Source organism: Ambystoma mexicanum, chromosome 2q, assembly GCF_040938575.1.
Source record: "Ambystoma mexicanum isolate Mex_15411 chromosome 2q, UKY_AmexF1_1, whole genome shotgun sequence".
Lineage (NCBI taxonomy): Eukaryota > Metazoa > Chordata > Amphibia > Caudata > Ambystomatidae > Ambystoma > Ambystoma mexicanum.
The window spans coordinates 238,064,087-238,088,081 of NC_090924.1; the positions used below are offsets into that span (position 1 = coordinate 238,064,087).

Sequence of the window (23,995 nt, forward strand, 5' to 3'; positions counted from 1 at the left end):
TTGTTTATGGCATAAAATGCCACTGCCAAAAATGGTAAATTGGCAGCACAATGAGAAATTTAAAGATTAGGATTATGGAACAGGTGCGAGCCAAAAAAAATGGAGATTAGAAATACCCAATGACTATGCAGCATCAGAAGGAGCATTTGGGACAACCAATTGAACATTTGAAATTCATCGGTCTGGCCACTATCCAAACATTGAAAAGAGGATGAAATTGAGAACTAAGATTGCGACAAGAAGAAGCAAAGTGTATTACATACATGGACACATGCTTCACTGGACTCAACCGGAATAATAGATTCTGGTCATAACTTTGATTTGTCCCCAAAAGATAGACCTATCCGAAACTAGATAAAACCCTTCAGAAGAAAGATTATTCACAATAATGTGAATCTGAATGAATCAAAAAGTGAAAATATAAGGCATTAAATATTGCATGTTGACATTGCAAAATACTGTAATATTCTGAAATTGATGAAATGATGTTTGTCGTGAGTATTGTATAATATTGTAATTTTTTGATATTGAACAAATAGTGAAAAAATGAAAAGAATTGGGAACTGAATGCACATCAAAATAATAGGGCTAACCTAATAACTATACCCCAAATGAAATGGCAGTTATCCTGATAAAAAGGAAACTTAAGAATAATCATTAATAACAACCATTAATATTCACCACATACATATATAATGAAATAAGAAACTATTGTTATTTTATCAACGCCTTTATTGGTGAGATATAGTGCTAAAGGCGTATCATGGCTTTATATCAGAAGGATATAATGAATATAGAAATATGTCCATGTTTTGGCTGTTTTCCTTCCTCTTCTTCCCCTTTGAAAATTGACAGTATAAAAATGAACAGTCAGTCAATATTTCTAAATGGATATATAAAATAAAGATGGAAGATGAAAAGCGGATAAATCAGTACTGAAATGTCTACCAGCAATGATTCATGATAATGTCATCACACGCAATGTGAAGTGTGATGAAAATATGCTAAATATAAAAAAGAGCTGCCATTTTGGATATTGGAAAGCCACACAGAATGGCAAAATGGTTGCACTTGGCAATTGTATACGGAAAAAAGAATATCTAAGGTAAGCGCTGAAGGGAAGAACTAACACAACTAGTTTGAAATCATGTTTAATAGTAGGCACCTGAAAACTATTGTACTTGCATTTACTTGCCAGATTTCAGAAGAATAATTATATACCTGACTTCCCTCGATATTGAGAGGGATCAAAAAGTCTATAAAAGATATAAGGACTACTCCTACTCAATGAACCAAAACAGATAAAGGGAGGCATGATACATTTTGAAGTGATAGTTTGTCACACTGCATGACATTTTTTTTTGTTGCTAAAGCTAGTAAATTACACATTTTAACTCTGCATTTTAAATTGCTTCCGGATGCAGAACAAATATATTTTTTTTAAATCACACTTTGTGTCATGTAATACAATATATGATATTGATTCTGGCATAACTTAGTGTCCTATTTTTAAATACATATAAAAACTGTACACTCAGATGTAGTAAGAGAACAATGAGTGATCATTTTACAATTTAAGAATTTAACAAACCAATTTGGATTAATATCTTAATATTTTTATATTAATATTTCCCTTTAATTTAGAACAAATTACTGAATGTTCTTTCAGTAACCTGTTCCATTTCTAATAGAATTTGAAAAATAATGAATGAAGTAAAATGCTCCCGAAGATCTTCCATACAAGGTGGCGAAACATGTGTAGAGGTTGAAGAGGAAATATAATCAATAATCAATGAGAAAACTGAGAAGTTAAATTTCATTTTGGAAGATATAATATGAACAAAAATAAAGACTAAATGCAAGAGTATTTGAGGTGAAGATTAAAATTGCTTCGAAGCGAAAGAGGAAACTAAAAAGATTATTTCCACTTTGGAAGATGTTACCATATGAGCCTAATATTAAAGGTCAAGTTAGAATACAAGCATAAAGTGTTACTTGTTTGTTTAATTATTTTCATCAATTGGTGCATTCAAACACCAACTACATTACTTTCTTCTATATGTCTGCGTGTGTACTTAATAGGTAGTCCTTAAATGGACTGTTCTGGGGTACATTGAGTGTAGTATTGTAGCACTTTTGGAGTACTGCTTTCATGTTTTCAAGAAACAGCATATTTCCTTTTTCAGTTAGGTATACTCCATCATCTCCATACATATTAGACATGTAGAACCGCATTCCCCACATTCCAAAGCATTTAATTCTAAAATCAGTCAAACCCAAGTCCATGCCAATATTTAGTTTCTCACAAAAAGTCAGTAGCCAAAAGAGACAACTATCTCCAATCAGCCACACATTTTTACAACCAGTCATGATATGTGTTCTCCTTCTCAGTTTCTAGGAAAATTATATGTAGTTTGAATGTTTACTAATAGTAGGAGTGGGGTAGCAACTAGAAATGAGATCTTCAACAACTATGATATAAAAGCCTTCCAAGAGACATGGTTAGTCTCAGGATTTCATGTAGATGGTTTCACAATCATGAACCAACCAGCACCAACTCAAGACAAGGGAATGCCCTCTGGAGGGCTCTTAATTTCAGTACAGAATTCTATTATGTCCTCATCTGAATTGATCTGTTGTGATGTCTCAGGAATACTGGCTATAAAAACCCATTTGAATGCTAGCAACACATCAGCATTCAGATTATAATTAACATAAACTGGAGCCCCTCACATTCCCCTCTTATGGAATTCTTAACATCATTGGGAGATATACTCACTCAAATCGAAATGACATATGGGTCAACCAGTATAATCTTGACACGTGACCTGAATTCCCAATGTATTCAACCAAATGGAAAACATCACACAGTTAAAATGCCAACTCTCAATGGAAATCATTGGCTCTCTTTCTTGACTGAGTGGAATTTACATATGGCCAACGGAAACATCAAGGGTAATATCCCCCGCACTAACTTGGTCTTGTGGTACTCGGGGTTCAACAATTGACTACCTTTTCTTGTCAAAAGACATGTTTGACAAATGCATCAGTTTCCAAATAAAAGTAAAAGACACTAGTGATCATGATTTGCTCACTCTGCCCTTCTTCCAGCAGAAGAGGGATCCAACAGAAGTAACATCAAGAAGTAGTGTAGAGAATGCTAGGAAATCCTCCAAACTAGGACAGAGAAACCTGTTGAGAGAGCACCAGGCGAAACCTGGAAAATGGGACAGAAGCCTGATAAGGAGGAACCAGACACCTGAGAAAGTGCCAATCAACTGAGATGACCCTTCAGTGTTGTGAGTGCTCCCTACGAAGGAAGACTGAGGGCTTATTCTTTTTTTGGTTTATTTTTTACTAGGGCAGGACACTGTGGTGATAGGTTGCGACTCTTCTGTTCTCTGGAACTTTGCGTTGCTTAGATTAGCATTAGCGTGAAAGATAATAGTCTTACTCTGGATTAGGTTTTAAGACATTTGGTTGTCCATCTCATTTAAAACTTTCTTTTTGGATAGCTTAAGCTGTCTGTGGAGGGACAAGGACTGATTAAGAGTTTAGCTGGATTCTTGACGAGGTAAACACTGCATTCAAGGTTGAGAACACCTCCACCCCTCGCTTGGTTTTGGCCCGTCCCTGACATAATTTCCATAGCCATTCTCTGTCGAGATTTTAGTCATTTCCCCAAGACCCTATAGGACTTTTACCAACCCCATACTCATACTACCTTCAAAGAACAGCTTGGTTTTGCATTATGTTGCTTTGTCTCGCTTGTATCATCGCTCAGCTTCCACACACCTGAAGGAATCTCTTCTGCCTATTGCACCCTGGTTGGTGGGAGTTCATCTTCCTCATTTGACTCTCCATCCCTTGGCCCCTGATGCATGTCCAAATGCACTGTATGTTCACTTTCACTTCTGACATATGCCTCAGATTCTTGCGATGCAAATGCCCTTGTTCCTTGGAGCGGAAGGGATTTGCAGTGACCAATTGACAGGCTTGGCCAGAAGAGATACCCACCTACTGCCCCTCCTTCTCCAGTGCAAACAGCTGCTGCTCTAGCAGGTAAACAATGGCCAACAGATATGTTCCTTCCCCAACCACTACCCCTTCCCCACACAGCAGCAGATTCAGACATGTTGATTGTCTTCCCCTGCATACATGAATGCATGTTTTTCAGTACTGTGTCCCTCTAGGTTGCCAACTAAATGCATGGGGTGATGCCTGAGCTTTGGTCTTCTCTGCTGTCTACTACATCTGCATACTACGTACACATGGGGCTCTCTCTGGTAATTGCCCCTTCCCCACCTACTAAATGCATATGGGGTGCTCCCAGTATGTTGGCCTGCTCTGCCTACTAAATGCATATTTGTTTTTTTTATCATTTCCCCTTCTCCTCTGCTACTAAATGCATGTGGTTGCTCTCAGAGCTTTGACCTTATCTTCTTCCTACTAAATGTGCATGTAGTCTCAGTGCTTTAGCCTTCCCTACCACCTACAAAATACAGTGCATGTTCCGTCAGTGCTTTGCTTTTCTCCTCTGCCTCCTAAATGGATATGTGTCAGTCCTATGGTCATCTCTATTAACTAAATGCAAGTTCTGTTTTAGTGCCATTGACCTCAGCCTACTAAAAGCACACGAGAGCCTCTGTGATTTACCCTCCACTCTCTACTAAATGCATTTAAGGTTCCATGTTCTTTGGCATTTTCCTATGCTTACTAAATGCATGTGGTATTCTCTCAGTGCTGTGCCCTTCTCTTCCTGCCAAATCTGTGTAGGGTTCTCAATGGTTTTATCTTCTCCACCAAAAACCAAGAATTGGCCTTCTACCCTTCCTAATAAGTGCACATGATGTTCTGCCAGTACTTTGCCATCCCTGTCTACAATATGCACTTTCTTTTCACAGTGCTTCACATTTTGCTGCCTACTAAATAAACATGGCGTTCAATTAGTGTGCTGGCCTTCTTTGCTCACACAATGCTCAGTGCACAGCCCCTCCACACACAATTCACTCTACCGCCCACCCACAAATCATGTAAACACTCCCCAGAACACTCACTGAAATCTTTTTAAGACTCAAGATACGGATGTGGGATAGGTTGTCTGTGACATCATGCAATCCAGTGAGGAGCGAGGGTCTCTCTGCAGTAATGTTTCCTTCCCCCGAAGATGTGTGGACAGGTCTTATGTCTGTGATCTTGCTCAGTTCCCTGCAATAGGACGATGTATAATGTTACAGAATTTCTGCTGCTCTGCAATCTGTGCTTCCTTAACTCAAAGTCACCTTTTTGCCTTATACATTGGCCTTCGCTTCCACCACAGGGCTATATCCTCAAGCACTGCCCTCTCCTCCATCCCACCGACCCACCCGTATTCCTGGTGGGTGCAAGCTGCGACGCAGCACAAAACACCAATGCATTTAAAAGATATGTGCACTGCTATATTACGTTCTTTTCGAGCTGCATCGCCATTTAGAATGCTATTTGTGTGATTCGATTGGTTCTGCTCCCGTCTTCAGCGATAGATACGTCGCGGTTATGCCCGAGCAGGCGTTAATGAGGTGCAGCCCGGCAGGACGCAACGTCATTAGGCCGTGCCCGGAGCGCGGAGGGAGAAAATAGGTATCTGAGGCTTTGATAAACTTCAAACACTTGTTTCTCCTCTAGTACTAAGTGCAATAAAGAGTGCACCGCCGCAGTAATGTACGTCTTTTTTTTTTTTTTAAACGAATTGCTCCATTTCAGAGAAAAGTAGACTTGCCGCGTATTGCTTGATGGCCTTAATGACTCGACCTTTGTGATTTAGACCTGTATCCCTGTGACGCAGCAGGAGAGTCCCCTCTGTTTTCTAGTCTTCAGCACTACTTAAAAGCGATAAATATCACTTCTATTGCAGTGCAAGTAGGGAGCGCGCTGTCTGTTTGTTTCCATCTTGAACCTTATGACACTTTAGTGCCCTTCATTTTGGCTCATGTGTGGCGCTTTAGCCCTACCTCCTGTGAGTAGAGTGCATGGGTGGCATTGTGAGGGCGGGGGAAGGTCCCTAGTTGCCACACAGCCTCGTTATAAGCTTGGCGGTCCGGTAACAACGGTACTGGTAACCTCGCTGGTACCGTTATTGCCAGACCGGCAAACTACGAGTTCTGCTCGCGGGTGCCTTACCGCCCACCAGGTCTGACCTGGCAGGCGGACCGGCACCCGCGGGCAGACCATGCCGGATGCACCGGCACCATTCATGAATGATGCCGGTGCATCCGGCCTCCCCATTCCCATTGAGTCCAATGGGACTCAAATGGTATTGAGGAGTAATTATTACCGGGCACCCGGCAATGGGCATTTACCTAATCTGGCGGGGCTGGAATGTCCTGGTAAGTCCCCATTGCCGGGTGCTGTTAAATTCATGACTCCGGCAATACCGGCTGACGGTATTTACCGGCATGGCTATGGCTTAAGTCATAATGAGGCCCAATACCGGCGCCCTAGTGGTGTCCCAATGAACTGCCCCATTTTCAGCACCAGTAGCATTTAGTGAGGACCCAGCAAGGAAAAAAAGAACCTTTTTAACAGATTGCCTGTTATGTCGTCTCAAGATCTCTTTTCCCAGGAAAAATGGTGACGGGCAAAGATATCTTTAACGGGAGCTTGGCTACTTTTTTAAAAGAACTTACTGCATTGATTTTCATCAGAATGGGTTGCGAGTCAGAGCAGATGCACAGTCATTGCGCAGTCTTGGCTTGAACTCTTTGGACAGAGCCCCAAGCACAAATGAAAAGAGCGCAGAGTGTGCACGCATTTCAGTTCTGCTACTTTAAGAAATGCTCAGGTCACCTTATTCTCATGACAGGTTCCGGCACCACAGGGTTTGGGGGAGCACAGTTCATAGAGTGACATGCTAAAGAAAAATGAAAAAAGAATTTCCATCTCTGTTTGGGGAATGGAAATGCAGGTGTGATAGGCGCGGTTTAACACTGAAAAACCAAAATCATGACAGGCTCACAAATGACAATGTTGTGATTTGCTCGCAACCCCTGTGCATGTTCTCACAGGGGCGGGGGATGACCCTCATTTCTGAACATTTAAAAGCACATCCCATTTGTGAATCCGGGATGTCCTTATAATTGCCCAGAAATGCCACCTTATAGGCGCAAAGGGGTGAAAAAGGGCATTTGAATGAGCGCAGTCAGATGCGCGTCCAGAATGGGCCTGCTCCTTTTTATTGATGCACCAGGAATATGTCCCCCTGTATATTTTTGAGGGAAATGCATGTTTTTCCCCTCTGCCCTAAACATGTGTCCTTCATGGACAGATCTTCCTGAAGCTTTATAGAAGAAGAAGAATTCAAACTTTACTGGTCGCTTACAGACCATTTCAATTGTGTTGTGCCTTAAGGTCGCTTACAGACCATTTCAATTGTGTTGTGCCTTAAGGTCGTTTAAAGACCATTTCAATTGTGTTGTGCCTTAAGGTCGCTTACAGACCATTTTAATTGTGTTGTGCCTTAAGGTCGCTTACAGACCATTTCAATTGTGTTTTGCCTTAAGGTCGCTTACAGACCATTTCAATTGTAATGTACCCTATGGTAGCCCACTGACCACTTCAACGGTGTTGTGCCTTAAGGGCGCTTCAAATTGTATTGTGCCGTGCCTGACTTGGGTCACGTCTAATCTAGGTGTACCACTGCCCTGGGCGACAGGCTGTGATTACGCTAATCTAGGGCTGCCCTGACCTGTGCATTCCAGCCATTGGGTTATCCCTATATAGGTGCCCAGGCTTCAAGCCATACCATAGCATCCTCACTCCCTTCCATTATCTCACCAGTCCCACTCAAGGAGACCATATCTTGTCCCTGTCAACAAGCTCATAGGGAACCTATTCTGGCAGCCAGCACCACCATCATGCACATCAGCGTGCGCCTTCTACTGCACTATCTCCTTGCCACACACCTTGCCCTATTCACTCAACCACCCAAGTCAACCACTCCTACCTTTGAGGTTAATAACCTGGCCTGCCCTTACCTACGTGACCCAGCGTCACCCACCATGACTTTGACACCCTCAACGAGTCCTTCAGCAACTACAGTTGACGCTCACCACCCCTGCAACCAGATTAACCAATATCTTAATGACCCAGCTCTCTGGCTCAAACACTTTGCCACGAAACCAACTCCTAACCAACCTTGCCCCCTCACTCTCAGGAACAAGAGACTAGGCACCAGATTCCGTATTCGTCCTTCCCACACCAACACCACTAAGCAAGCCCCATGCACACCACCCAGCCCGCCTTCGCCCACCGCCACTTGCAATACTAAGACCACAGGGGTTAAATTGCCTGTGTTCAAGGGTGCCCTTATCAATGCTAGATCTCTCACAGCACACGCTCTTGACATAGCTGACCTTATCACCACTGCCGACCTTGACTTCATTGCCATATCCGAAATCTGGCTACATGCCGCCGCTGGCCCTTCTCTATCCTTGGCCTTACCGCCTGACTGTGGCATCACACGCTGTGACCGCTCCGCTGCCCATACTAGAGGTGGCGGCGTGGCATTCTTCCATAAAAACTCCCTTGACCTAAGAGTGGTATCCGACTCCAAACTTGAATCAGCTGAACTGCTGACAATCAAATTACTACTAACACCTAACCAAACGGCCACCCTTCACCTTATCTACAGGCCCCCAGTCCCGGCACCCACCTTTGTCAGTGAAATTTCCACTCTTCTTCTTGACAAAACAAAAAACAACTCCCAAACAATAATCTTAGGTGATTTCAATCTAGGTCGCGGCGACCCTAAGGATCCTGTAGCAACTGATCTGGAGTATGCTCTTACTGACCTTGGCCTCACCTTGTACATACAAGAACCGACCCATATCAAAGGCAGGACCATCAATTGGTTAGCTGGTTCTAATTGCAACATCCAGGTCCTCAATAACTCCCCATGCTTATGGTCTGACCATCACATCATAACATTTAACATTGAAGCTACCCCGCGAGCCCCAACACCCATAGCCCCAGCCCTCCCCACCCGCAATAAAAAAAATATAACAAGAGAACAACTCCTCCCACTGTTACTCCCCTCTCTTAATGCGGCGACCAACGGCTGCTCTGATCCCACCTCCCTAGCAGACATCTACAACCAAACGATGCTCACGGCTATTGACACTATAGCACCAATCAAACCTAGGAAGGCTAAACCACGAGCACATCTCAACTCATGGTTCACTCCACAGCTAAGAATCCTCCGCAAAGCCAAATGCTGCGCGGAAAACCGTTGGAAAAGCCACCCATCTGATGAGCATAAAGACGGCTTCCTCCTCGCCTCCCTCACTTATAAAGACGCCATCATCATTGCTAAAAAAGAATCGCTTAATAATCGTATCATGCAAGCCGACTCTAATTCCAAGGAACTCTTTAGAGTCCTAAAAGAGCTCGAAACCCCAGTCTCCCCGCCAGACACTTGCACTAAAGACAGCAAATGGTGTGCTAGCATTCAAGCAGCCCTCCTAAACAAAATCGCTATGCTCCAATCTAAAATAAAAGAAAAGTAGGACTGCCTGAGGCGTGACAACCGCTCACTCTCCCCTACTAGGCCCACCCTCTCCAACTCTGCCAACATCAAACCTTTCACCTTCGCACCGCTCACTGTCACCGAATTAGAAAACATCATCCTCAGGATGAAACCATCCAACTGCCAAGGTGACCCGTGCCCAGCTCCCATCATTAAGGACTCCGCCCATGACTTAGCCCCATTCATTACAGCCTTCATTAACTCATCCTTTGAAACAGGTATTGTCCCGGACAACCTCAAAGATGCCTGGGTGATCCCGCTACTAAGAAAACCTTCCCTTGACCCAAGCATACCCACGAACTTCCGACCTATTACTACAGTACCATTTCTGCTGAAGATATTGGACCGTGCATCTTACCTGCAGATCCAAAACTACCTTGAATCAAACAATCTGTTAGGTCTACGACAATCCGGATTTCGGCACAGACATGGGACCGAAACGGCTCTATTAGACCTAAAAACCCAGATCGAAGTCCTGAAGGACAAGAGCAAATTAGCAATGCTATTACTCCTCGACCTTTCCGCCGCATTTGATTTGGTTAACCACCAGATCCTTTGCAGGCACCTCCACTCTGCTGCCAACTTCTCTCCCTCCGCAGCGGCCTGGATCAAATCCTTCCTGAGCAACAGATCTATGAGGGTCTTTGCACCTTCCGCTGCCGCAGATCCCTCCCCTATTCATTGCGGTGTTCCTCAGGGTTCTTGCGTGTCACCTACTCTTTACAATATCTTTACGAAACCACTCTTTGATGTGCTTGATTATCTGGGTGTCTCCTACACCAACTATGCGGATGACACCCAGATACTCATTCCCATCTCTGGTGATTATCTTGCTGACACCAAGGTCCTCAATGACATCTACTTGGTCATCCAAGCCTGGATGGCCCCGCACCAGCTATGTCTGAACGACGATAAGACGGAGCTACTTATCCTGGGTACATCACAACGCCTGAGCAAACTTGAGCCATCCTATCAGTCATTCATCATAGACGGCAACTCCATACAAGTCACGAAAGACACTAAAACACTAGGCTTTTACCTGGATTCCACCTTATCCTTGTCAAGACAAACTAATGCAGTCAGGTCCACCTCTGCCTACACGTGCAAACTCATTTCAGCCTGCAGACCATTCCTCACCACCCACAATAGCGTCACACTAGCGAGAACACTTATCATGGCAAAAATAGATTACTGCAGTGCTCTATACTTAGGCACCAGCCAAGAAAACCTGTCCAAACTCCAAACCACCCAGAACAATGCAATTCGAGCGGCCCTGAACATCCCTCGTAACCACCACATCTCAGAAGCCAGAACGAGCCTCAGGTGGTTACCCGTGAAGCAGAGAATTTCCCTAAAAACGTTTGCCCTCACGCACAAATGCCTAGCCAACAAGGCTCCGATCTATCTCTGCAGTCGGCTTTCGCGCCACTCCACTGCCCGTCCACTAAGAACTGCTCAGACTCACTGCCTTACTATCCCTAGGTTTAAGCTCCAAAAAGCAGGAGGCACTAGCTTCCCTGTCCTAGCCTCCAAACTTTGGAACACCCTCCCCGCTGCCATCAGAGCTGAAGACTCCTTCACCACCTTCAAGAATAAAACCAAATCTTGGCTCTTTGACCAGCAATAGTTGTGTTAGACATCTGTCCTACTTACTCAGCCCGCCTGTTCCTCAGCACGATTTCCGGTCTGCTACCTTCCCAACTACCTCAGGGATACTTCCACTGCGGAGCCTAGGGACACTGTACCATGTGTAATATATGTAATTATTAAGATTGTTATTATGTTGTATTGGTATACTTTTATTGTAATCTATCTGCCTGTATGTTCTTTTCTTGCAACCCTGTACAAATTGCGCCCTGATGCCCCCGGGCCTGATGGTCTGTGCGTTATAAATAAACAAATACAAATACAAATACAAATACTGTATCTTTTCCTTTGAATGTTTTGCTTAGGACTCGCCAACGGCCCCAGCATTATGAGTGTCTAAAAAAGAGCTCTTCTTATGCTCTTCCTATGCAAAATCCGACGTAGCCATAACGAATGATTGGCTATCGCCCAGGCCAGCAAAGTTCATGGGCTTCCAAAACCTTTCCATTTAACTCTTCATAGAGCAAATATTGCTCCCATCTACAACAATGGGCTTCATTACGAGTTTGGAGGCAGCCATGCCATCATTACTGGCATGGCTACCTCCAAACTCGGAAAACAGACCTGTGTATTACTACCCAGTAGGCACAAATGCACTCCTAATGGGACAAAATTCCCAATGTTAATTCATTGATGCTTGAAGACTTTAGCCTATAAGGGCTTGGATTTGCGCTTATACATTTGTGAATACTCGTACTGAGTAGGTTATCTTGTACGCTTCATCACAGCTCTTTAACTGAACAGTGTATCTCATTCAAATAGAACCAGTCCCCAACACAATTGTTAGAGAATCTTTTCCTTTTAATTCTCTAGTCTTAAACAAAATCAATATCAAAATCAAATAGCAGATACCAACATGGTTAATCTTTTTGTAACAATATATCAAAACATCAAACAGAAAGTAAGCATCAAAATAGGAATGTAGTAATTTTGATTCTTATGCCTGACTTATTCAAGCAATTAACTCTTGGAGTGGTTAGCTCCCTCCAGGGAAACCCTTTAGAATTTTAACAAATAACCGACGCGTTTCGGATCAAAGATCCATCTTCAGGGTAGGGGCTTCTCTGTTCCTATATATGGTGAGCTACGAGAAATGGTAATTTCCTTAATTCTGATCCTGTGGGGAATTCAAATGGACATTCATTTGAATCATTGCTTAAGTAGAGTGAGGCTAAAAGTAAGGTAAGGGAAGGCTAATGGTACTAACCTATCCCAGAAGGCTGATGAGGTCCAGAATTTAACCTATCATGGATACAAGAAACTCCAAACTCCAAACTCGGGTCCGGGTCCTGCAAAAGGGGTCTTACCGGGCCATTCCGACCTTGGAGGGACCGGTAACTCTGTTTCACAGGACCCGGACCCGGTACATCCCCATTCCTATTTGAGCCCCCATAGGGCTCAATGGGAATGGGGAGGATGCTACAACGGGCCCGTTGTTAGCATCCTGGATTGCTAGCGGGTCCCGCTCTGCACGTCTGGTCTGGTCAGGCATACAGAGCGGGACCCACAGCAGAACTCGTAATGTGGCGGCCTGGAATGAACGGTGCCGGTCCCTTACCGGCACCGTTCATTCCGTGGCCGCCACAGTCGGATTGAGGCCCAATGACTGCTGGACAGGTTCTTGACAAACATTCTGGACAACCTGTAGTCTCTAGTCTTGCCCAGAAAGTGGAACTTTTGATTGTTTATCCAACGATTTGTCATTATATGAATTATGGGTCCTGGGCTCAGTCCTCTGACCCGCCAGACCATGCTCAGTTTCTTGACTGGACAATTTGTGTTTGTTGCCAAGGGATAGCTCTACAAATTTGGCAAGGGGCAAACAGATTGGCTAGTTGAAACAACAGCCAATCAGATTTCTGTGGGGCTACATACATGTTGTGAATGGCCCTTATCATGAACTGTAGGTTTTTCGCAGGGTCATCCAGAATGCATGCTGCCAAAACTTGCAAATTGGCATTTTGCAGCACTCTGGGGCTTCCTGCAATTCTTGGGGAGGGTGATAGGGAAACGTCAAGGTGCAATCTGGCAACAAAACATAAAGGAGCCTACTGTATTTCAGGGATTGTGGACCCTGGACATGGGTTCCACATGAAAACGGCTTATTAGAGAACACTAGGGTCTTTAGTTTCCCATTTCCTAGCCATATTCCAACGCTCATGATTTGAACCGTATGGGTGACCTGTTGATAAGATGAAGAAGATACCCTGAGGGTTCAAAATATCATCGGACCTGCCCAAACCTGTGGATCATTTGTGAACCTGCAGACAACATACTGGAGCTAGTGGTAGCCCACCATTCTGCCATGACCTCTGGGGTGCCCTCAGCATGGCCAAAAGCTGTACCCTAACAATATGGCTACTCGAAATTACAGCAGGCCATGCCCACTAGCTACATCTGGAAGATGACTAGGTTGGTGAGGCTAGGGTGGCCCCAGAACGGCCACTGGAGTTGCCATTACCAATGAAAGGGCATGGCCGCAGGTCTTGCCAATTACCACATTAAGTGTCTTTTCAGGTCTACAAGGCTAGCAGTATTCTGTGGAACTGGGGTATTGCGGAAGGAGGCTGTGCCTCTAACAAAATGGCCACTGGACATGACATTGTGGATGGCTATAGGGTGCCGAGACCATAGACAAAGGCCATGTACTGGGAAAAGCTGTGAATATGCATGTCTAAAATCCAGGCCTAGGGACACACCAGGCCTCTTGAGGTGTCCGGAGCAAGAACAAAGGCAAAGCCAATGGAAGGTATCCACTGGGCATGGCAACTGGGCATGCTCAGTGGCATATTTAGTGTCCTGGAGGTTTTAGGGGATGGTAGTCTTACCCATGCTGCCTTTGCAGCTCAGGTCTTTAGCACAGCACCTCTGCATCATTAGTGTCCACCATGATGCAAAGGCAGCACAGGTCGGCTGGTGCTCAGGAGGTGGGCAGGGAGTGGGCGGCGTGGGAGGGATGACAATGAACGAACTGGAAGGGGCCGGAGGAGAAGGATGCGGTGTCATGCTGAGAGATGTGAGTAAGTGTGGGATGGGTGGTTCAGAGTAGGAAAAAGTGGGGTGGAGAGGTTGAAGGGTCCGACACTTTGAAGAAGCTGCTTTAGGTGGGATAGGGGAGTGAGCAGAGAGGGAAATTTCTCTCAGGAATTTGCAGCACAGGGAATGTGCAGTAAATGCCTATAGGGAAGAGATATGGAACAGTTAGAGGCCTGTCCAAAGGCAGAAGGCAGCACACCGGGCAAAATGACCGCTGGGGCCCAGTGACCACATTGGATGCAATGAACGGTAGAAGGTGCCTGGAGCATGACTGGAAGACATGTATCATGACAATCCTTAAAAGTTAGAGAAAGCATTAGCTAAAGGTATGTTATGTTTGTAGCACAAAATGTAACTGTATTTCACCAAAAGGCTATATTCTATCCCTCTCGGGTATTCGCTTGCCCTTCCCAGGGTCATGACATGCCACAGTGGGCTGGCACATGCGCATTCGAAATGACTTTGAACCCAAGGTGGTGGCCAGGGATACATCTTTCAGATTAGCTTCGGGCAATCTCACTTCCGGGTTCATATCTGTTGAGTCCGCCGACATTGCTTTCATCAGGTTTTTTAAGCACTGGAAAGATTTTAACTAAACCATGCCAGATCAGGGGTGGGACCATATGTAACATCTCGTGCCACTTTGATGTGAATTCACCTACCAGTTTTAGTTATAGGCTAGGAAAAATATTCCATATGGGAGTTTGAATGGGAGAAGCTGCCTTGGAACCCCTATAACCTTGCTCCCTCAGCAGAAAAGCAACAAAGAAGAATTCAGGTCTATTTTTTTCAGAAGGTATTGTGCAGTTTTATTGATAGTGCCAAAGTTAAAAGAATGTGAAAAAGTGTTCTTCCTGTGGGCTGTCCAACTTAATCGTTGCTACACAGTCGCTCTTGCATAATCCATTTGAGACTAATCACGCATACAACAACATCTCTAGGAAACCTGTCACTGGATTTTCACCTCCTGTTCAGAGCCACATCAGTAATGCATTGTGGGTATGCAAATTAGCCAAAATGCAAGCCTTTTGCTCCAGAAAATTGCCTCTGTTTTACAGGGCAGTGCTACTTTATACATAGCTTAATTAACCCAAGACAGACATTTCTCAAGACTGCAGACCAATACGTACCTGGTTTTAGCCTTATTAGCAATCACCAATGTTGTATAGTCTGAATGATCTAGAGGTTGGAGCGTTGGGGCACGTTTAGCTAACACCAGTAAAGTTAGGGTGGGTTTAAAACGGCTTGAAAAAACCCTTTCATCTAAAATGTGAGAGTAGAATAATCCATTTGAGCCACGTCATATATGCCGCAATGACATCTAGTAACCATCACTTGAAGTTAATCTCTAGTTCAGAGCCACACCAACAAGGCATTGTGGATATGCAATTTACCCCAGATACAAACCTTGTGCGCTAGAACATTATATTTGTCTTACAGGGCAGTGCTACTTTATACATAGATTAAGCAACCCAAGACAGGCATTTATCAAGACTTCAGACCACTACCTTGCAACACTGTTCACTGTCATTGCAAATCTCTATCCTGCACAGCAGAGATCAGACAGGATGCATGGCATATGCGTGGTAAAGGACCTGCAGCCTGAAGTTATATTTGTGTATGTAGTGAGGTCATGTATACCTCTGTGAGTGTGACTGCATGCAGTATCCGTCAGGCTCTTTCTGATAAGACTCAATATCAGGGACGTCATGTGGGTGTCGCTAAGGGTTGCAGTTGTGACCCTTCAGATCTCCCTTGCTACTCCTGAGGTCTGCCCTACTACCCCTAAAAAAATGTTCAGCTCCTGGGCTGTGGCCAGCACCATGTGGCTGTTTATTTTTGGAGTGGCTGGCTTTCTTGTTCAGGCCTCTTAAAAAGAAACGGGGGGTTCCACAAGTGTAACATTTTGAGCAGTGATCCTAAATAAGAAAGAATAGGAACAACAATAAGGAGACCCTCTAATGGCTGTACCTTTGGGTCATGGCCATTGGCAGTATTGACAGAGGGTTGCCTTTTATTGATCCCTAAGGGTCCCATATTTTTGCTGATAGTTGCAAAGTTGCATTTTTATAAATTATAAACATTTCAGTGTTCTGTATCTGAAGGTATGGTCTCATCACAAGGTTGCCTGATGTATGCAGTGTAGCTTTGACAAGACAGCATACAAAGTTTGTTTTTTACACAGCAGGGCATATGAAGTCATGCCGGAGCTAAACACTCTCTCGGATGCAAATCGTGTTTTTCAAACTCCTCTGTTGTCTACAAGACAATGGTTTGAATGGAAGTGACAATTTATTCCAAGTGCAATTAAGTGACTGTCACTGCTAATTTATTTTCGTAATTGAACCAACTGTACTGAAACATTGTAACCCGTATAATTACGGTGATGGTTGAACAATGTCTTCCCCGCGTTGATCTTTCTGCACCTCAAATGTTGAATAATGGACACATGTGGCTTCTGATTTACTCAAGAAGCAGAGTACAAATGTGCGTTGTTCTATGGCTGGTACACATCAGATACATTTAGCACGGGTTACTAGGATCCTTGCGCAATTCATGTTGCTGTCTTCCTCGCAAGCAATGGGTCTTTGCTGGACCCTGATTTTTGTTTCGATTACCATGGGTCCAAATTAATATGGTTACAATTTGGCTATGTCTACAATAGGGAATGGAACAGCAGGATCTAAACATTGCTAATGTGCAAATACATAGAGCAAATTAATGTAAGTGAATGGTGCCTCTGGATTAGTTTTAAGTCCTATTCTTGGCTAATGATTTCTTCCTTCACTTGTGATTTTAAACTGTGTTTTTCTTGCTCACTTGACCATTAAAGATACCAGTTTCACAAGCTGTCGACACCACATGTCTTATTCTGTCCAAGCTCCATTGTTCTCATAGACACACGGTTATGATATGGGAGTGACTGCAGCCCATTGGACCCCGCCTCAAAAGCCAAAGGCCCAGCAAGAAATTAACTGACCCCTCTACCGTCTAGTGGTCTAATCTGGTATGTGACTGACTTTGCCACAGCCGACCCCTTGAAGGCCAATTTTTGGCACATTTGTGCAAGCCTTGTCAGCCCTTCAGAGAACTACTGAAAATGTGACAGTAGCATCCTTACCCCATTGGCCTATCAAATGAAATTGTCTAATGTGTGATTGTCAGTCAGCGTGAGAATGTGTTTTGCACAAAGAATACTGGTATGGCATTTTAGACTAACATCACACTTTTCTGGTGAAATGTAGAGTTGTTTATATTGCCTGGGCAAATTGTGATGCTCCATTAAAAATCCAACGTCAGTGTTGCTCCAGAAAAGCACAATGTAAGACTGGCATGTTACTGGGGGTCATTCCTAGTATGGTAGTAGCCATGGAGCAGTTAGCTCCATGGCTGCCTCCCATACCAGTACCGACTCCGGTTTGGTTCAATGGGGACTTAACCGGTCCATTCCGACCCTAGAGGGACCAGTAAGTCCCCATTGAACCAACCATTCCCCATTCCCATTTGAGCCCCCATAGGGCTCAATGGGAATGCGAAGGGCGCAAATAATGGGCTCGCGAATGGCAAGCCTGTTATTTGTGCCCTGGTCCCTTAGCGGGACCCGTAAGGGACGTATGGCCCGACCACACGTCCCTTATGGTTCCCGTTAGGGGACCTCGGAATCGGGCGGTAGGGTATTACCAGCACCGGTCTCCTTACCGGTGCCCGGTATCCCCTTCTGCCCGACACGGAATGATGCCCATTGTCTTTATCTGGCCGAACACTAATATGGAATTTCTTTTAATGGCACCCCAATCCACATGGCAATGTAAAGGTCACCATGACACATTTTTTTGCTGCAGCTGACTGCCCTGGCATTAATTATACTTACACCACCATTCCTAGCTCCAATGTAGGCATCTCTACTTTCCCCAAAACACTGTGATGCCCAGACGTGGGTCCCGTGCCTGCTGGTCCTAGAGACTCACTACTCCTTACTGATGAGGCTCAACAAGGCTGAAACATGTGGTGATGCTTGTGGTCTCATGCAGAAGCGATGTGACCAAGCAGTTCAGGCTGGACTGCCCCTTTTGGGGTGGGACCAAACTTGATTTGCATATGGTCTTTCCCCATTCTGTAATGGCTTGCCCGGTGAAGAACGATAGTGTGGAGGGTTGCCCAGAGCCATGGCAGATGGTAAGATGCATTCTAAACCTTCCAGCCATCACTTCTTTTGATTTGCTTTAGCCAACCTCTAGATAGCAGCATGGTAATTAGTTTTACTGGATTAACGCTGACATGACATTTCTTAAGACAAAATGGATCGTAATGTATCTTGTCATTTAAAGAAAATATGTATGTCTGAGTTGATCGTGTGCACATATGACGCATCTTTTATGGCAAATTCGGCCACTATGTGTCTGAAAAGAATAGGGCTTTAATTGCAGCAGCCACTACTAATACTACATTAGACTACTGCAGTAGCCTCCTGGTCGGAACTTCTCAGGTGAATCTTAAATAAAAATCCAAACTATTCAAAATGGAGCAGTTAGAGCGGTCTGTGGGCTAAGTCAAAGAACTCCTATTTCGACTGCACGTCGAAAATTGCACTGGCTCCCTATTGTAAAGAGAATACATTTTAAAGCCTCATGTTTAGTGTACAAATGCAAGGCCAAGGCTGCTCCATCCTGATCTCTGCTCCCGGATTAAGAGAACCCCTGTCAGACGCACTCTGCGTTCAAATAAAGACATGTTACTGATCCAACCCTGGTTCTTCTTGAAGTGTATGGGAGGAGTTAGTTCTGATTGCTGGGCTCCCATGACATGGAATTCACTCCCTAGTTTGCTCGGATCCACTCCTTCCATCGCACAATTTAAAAAAGGCCTAAAAACGTATATATCCGATGAAGAACCCGACTGAGTTCTATATCTTATCTCCTCATATTTCACATTTTTGTTTTTTGTTGTCCGTCTGGTGAGCGCCCAGAGGCCTGCGGGCGAATTGGCGCTATATACAAAATCTGTAGAATAGAATAGAATGGAATGTCCCCCCACTGACATTCTAACGCTATAGACCTTATTGCATAACTCATTTGGAGTAATATTATGTTCAGCATTGCTAGCGTTATAGGAGTGTGTCATCGCCAGGTAACTCTAGTACCTGGCGGAAGCTTGAGCCTGCGACCTCAGTCTGGCCTGTGGACGTCTCCGCTGCCTGGCGGTGTGAGATCTCTGTGACCTGAGCGACGGATCTGAGATTTCACTCACCCATTTTACTCTTCCAAGAAGATTCTCGTCCATATGATATAACTCGAAAATATCAGGGGTGAGCCAGGCAGAAATGCATGCCTTGATTATCTGAACCGTCTGTAGCTTTATAGCCAATATCTTTGGATATTTATTGCATAAAATGAACCTTTTGACCAGGGGGGCACTAGGGAACCAAAAGAGGCCCTGGAAATAATTTTCAAAGTGACCCCATATCACACATTTAAAGCAAGCCCAACCATTTTCCTATGGGAACATTTGGAAATACCACTCGAAAGAGGCCCAGTGTGCAGAGGCCTGCCGGGAAATCTCCAGAGTTCCCCTGCTTTTGACACACTGTATTCAGAATATTCCAGCGGGATGATCGTCGCTCGACAAACCCTTGTGGGGGATGTTTGTCTGGCATACTATGATCACCAGCACTGTACAATATTAGGCGTTTTTCCCTCCTGCCTGTCTAAAAATAGCCTTCTGCCTATGTATAAGGAGATTGCCTTTCATGTATTGTGTGTATAGCATGTGTTTACACCACATATGCTGCCTGCAGAAGATGGACTATGTCCTCAGAGAAATCATGTACACAGTGATTCCCCAAGCCTTTTCTGCTATACCACAGAGTACCAGATTAGCCTCGCTATCACAGCACCCCTTTCCTGGAACTCATTGTATGTGCAAATGAGTTATTATTTGAGTGTGCCACTTTTTCCTTCATGAGCATAGAAGCACACCAATTAGCGAAAGTAACTCACATTTGCTGGGCGCCAAATCTACTTTAGTAGCAGTAATTGGCTGAATTAAGGGTGCAATACACCCGAACCTTGCTGTGCTATGATCCAGTGCCAAAAAAGTGAACCGCTGTCTGTGTTTTGTTTGTCTCTTCTTCAGGCTAATGACCATGTCGACGCTGCTGGAGATCAAGAGCAGTGTCCTCCGACAGGTGCAGAACCGGCAGTCGCTCCGCAGGAAAGCGGAGGCGGGATCCAGCCTCTCTGCTCAGGAGACCGGCAGGGTGACAAGCGCTGTCAGGTAGGCGCATGCGCGGGGAGTGGGGGGGGCTGTCTTCAGATCACCTGCTGACACTTCCCCAGTCAGGACTGTCTCTCCGAATGCCAGTTGCCGATTCCCTAGCGATTTGGGCCAAAGTTTGCATGTTTGCTTTGCCTTTACTCGTTCGTGGTTATGTGTATTCTCAAAGTTGCCCAATGCCGCCGTGTAAATCTGAGGAAGGTGAGCTGTCGAAACAGTTTCCCGCCAAACAACCTCCAGCTCCCACAGGGTTGCTTTCTTGTGTTGTTAACCTGAGGGCTGAGGGGATGCACAAGTCCACTACCCCGCTCATGTTACCGTGTTTGAACATGCCACTCTCGAGAAGGTACGCTGATGCCCTGCACTCTAAAGTATTCCTCCTTCACAAAAGGACGACAGCTGCTTTCGGAAAGGGGAACTACAGAGAGAAAATGGCCTGCATCTCAGCACATGTTTAGAGAGCTTGAAAGAGGTCTAGTTCAACAGTTTAACAAAAAATATGTGTTGTATTTGTATATTGGCTAAAGCAATGTTTCAACCTTAACAGATTCACTAAAATAGAAGTTTACAAAATACAATATGAAAAAAGAAAACCATAATAAGAATCATTCACCAATAACAAGACAAGTAGAGAAAGCTCCTTAGTACATGAATATGTAAAACCACCATAGTGCAAAGGTTTATCAAATGAGCCTTTGGTCAGGCTGCTGCACTCCTTTTCTTTTTTTGTTTTCTATTAAAATGTTATTGAAAATAGGAATATACCAACATATTACATATAATCAGAAACATAACATAGACGTCTACAATGATACAGTCAAATCCTGTGGCACCAGTACATTTTGGACAAGCAACATTATAATGTAATATCTATAAAAGGGGACAGCATCTCTTCTCTTCTTAATGATGCAGGTGCACAGAATGCCATGATGCAACCCTCCTGCGGCGCCGTGCCTTGGCGAGAGCGCGCTCCTTCACAGACAGTGCCCAATACCATTGAAGAACTGCACATTTTTGGGTGAACCCCCAGAAAACAGCAAACCAAGTGAGATGTGCCCATTGTAAGGGCGGGGGGCTGGGAAATTAGCAGCAAGGACACACATATTGACTTCCCATATCTGAGAGGTGCTGCCACCCCATGGGCTGCTCATTTCCTTTGTGTCCTGATAATGCAGAGACAACTGGCAGCTTAAGCTGCACCACAGATGCAGAGTGTGGGCATAGTTGCCAACATGATCCATTCCATTCTGCAGGTGCTTATCCAGTCCATGCTCGGACCACAACTTTGTGCACTTTACCATCCCGCCTTCAGCCCACTCCTCACCTATTGCCATCCCTTTGCCCCTACCCTAGCCCGCAGCTCTACGAATATCACCATAGAGCGTATCACCCTCTACTTAATGCTCTCTTACTGGAGCCACCTTTTGCTACAGACTTGCTGACTTGTACCACAGGACTTTGACGGAAGCCATTGACAATAATGCTCTGCTCAAACCACGCAAACTCAAGCCACCTGCACACAGGAACTCATGGTTCGCCCCCAAACGTCAAACACTTTGCTCAAGCCTACTGGAAAAAATCACCCTCAGAAGCCAAGAAACCATTGTTCTCTCTTGCAGCCAAACATTATATAAAAGCTATAATCTCTGCCAAAGCCACTACCTGCAATGCCTGCATTACCAATGCAAAATCCAACACTTGTGAGTTTTTCACAATCCTGAAGGAATTGGAAACCCCCACTATGCCCCAATCACCATCTTGAAACATGATGCCTCATGCACTAATATTCAGAACGCCATGCTCTCTAAAATTCAAACCTTACACAGTAAGATTGATACTAAGCAAGCCTTGCTTAAAATCTTGCCATCTTCCACAATAGTTAGTACTACCCCCTTGCCTGCCCAAAAGATCTACCAATGTTTCACTTCACTGACGTATAAGAAGCCAATGTTAAATTGATTTTAAAAGGCCTTACACCTTCTCATTGTAAAGGTAGTTCTGCCCTGCAAAACTCATCAAAGATTGTGCTAATATCTTGGCACCCTTCATCGCCTCCTTCATTAATGCATCCTTCACCACTGGCATTATCCCCACCAGCCTTAAAGAATCCTGGGTTCTACCCCTCCTCAGTAAGCTCTTGCTGGACCTCATGATTCCCATCAACTACTGCCCAATCACTACTTTAGCCTTTTTACTAAAGATTCTGAACCCAGCAGCCTATCTGCGAATCCAAAATGATATGGAATCAAACCACATCCTAGGCCCGCGCCAGTCGGGTTTCCACCCTGGCCATGGGACCTAACCAGCGCTTCTTGATCTAAAAATTCAGATTGATGTGATTAAGGATAATGGTAAGCCGGCACTATTGCTACTCCTATATTTGTCTGCTGCTTTCGACATGGTGGACCACAAAATCCTAGGTCTTCACCTCTCATATGTGGCAAACTTTTCTCCTGAGGCCTCATCCTGGATTGTCTCCTTCCTAAGTGGCAGAGTAATCCGAGTATTTGCAGAGAATGCCAGCACCCCTCCAGCACCCATCACCTGTGGTGTACTGCAAAGATCATGTGCATCGCCCACTTTGTACAACAGTTTTACAAAACCACTGCTCATCCTCCTAGACTCAATCGGCATATTTTACACAAATAATGCCGACTACACACAAATGCTGCTCCCATCTCCGGCAATTATCTTCAAGACTCTTCTACCCTAAACTCCATATACACATCTATCGAGGCGTTGATGACAAGCCACACCTTGTGTTTAAATGATGACAAAACAGAAATGCTGCTGATGGGCACTCCAACTATGATGAAGAAGCTCAATCCACAACTCCTCCTTTAATATTGACGGCATCACGATACGAGCTTCAACTTCTGTGAAAATGCTAGGAGTGTACCTGGATAGTGAATCAAATATTGCAATACTTTCTCCGCGCTTGATACTAGTATTCACAAACTACTTATTGCACCTATACAAATCCATATGCAGATAGCGCAAATGATTATAGTCCACACTGTGTGTTCAATCTGATGTTATCTTTTTGTCGAAATTATACGGTTCATAAACCTGATCACCAATAGCCGACACGTGTTTCGACCGTGATGGTCGTTCTCAAGGCTATATTGGTCCAATTCACCACATTCAAATGCACATAAACGCATTAACATTGCCATTTCAAACAGAATTTTGTATACATAAGATTGGCAATGAAAATAAATAAAACATTATATTTCATATTACCCAGTAAAAAATGTTTTAAATAAAAACATACCACACAGGTTGAAGTAGGTGTCGAGATACAAGCATCCATGGACTAGAATAAAGAAAAGAACCAAATATTTAATTGACAATCTAATACACATTATCATGCCTAATGAATAATATGGTGAGTTAAGAGCTAGGTGCATTCAAGGTCTGTTTATAATGTCATGTGACCACGCCAAGATCTGTTTACAATGACATGTGACCACGCCA

The 23,995-nt window shown here is 44.3% G+C and overlaps 1 protein-coding gene across 1 annotated transcript in view; it reads left to right on the forward strand.

Moving 5' to 3' along the window:
• BAIAP3 (BAI1 associated protein 3) overlaps positions 1–23,995 on the forward strand; it is a 2,154,334-nt gene that overhangs the window by 577,766 nt on the left and 1,552,573 nt on the right. The window contains exon 2 of the mRNA XM_069647200.1: positions 20,378–20,518. Within this exon, the coding sequence (XP_069503301.1) occupies positions 20,382–20,518 (137 nt within the window). The 5' untranslated portion in view covers positions 20,378–20,381. The remainder of the gene's footprint in view (positions 1–20,377; positions 20,519–23,995) is intronic.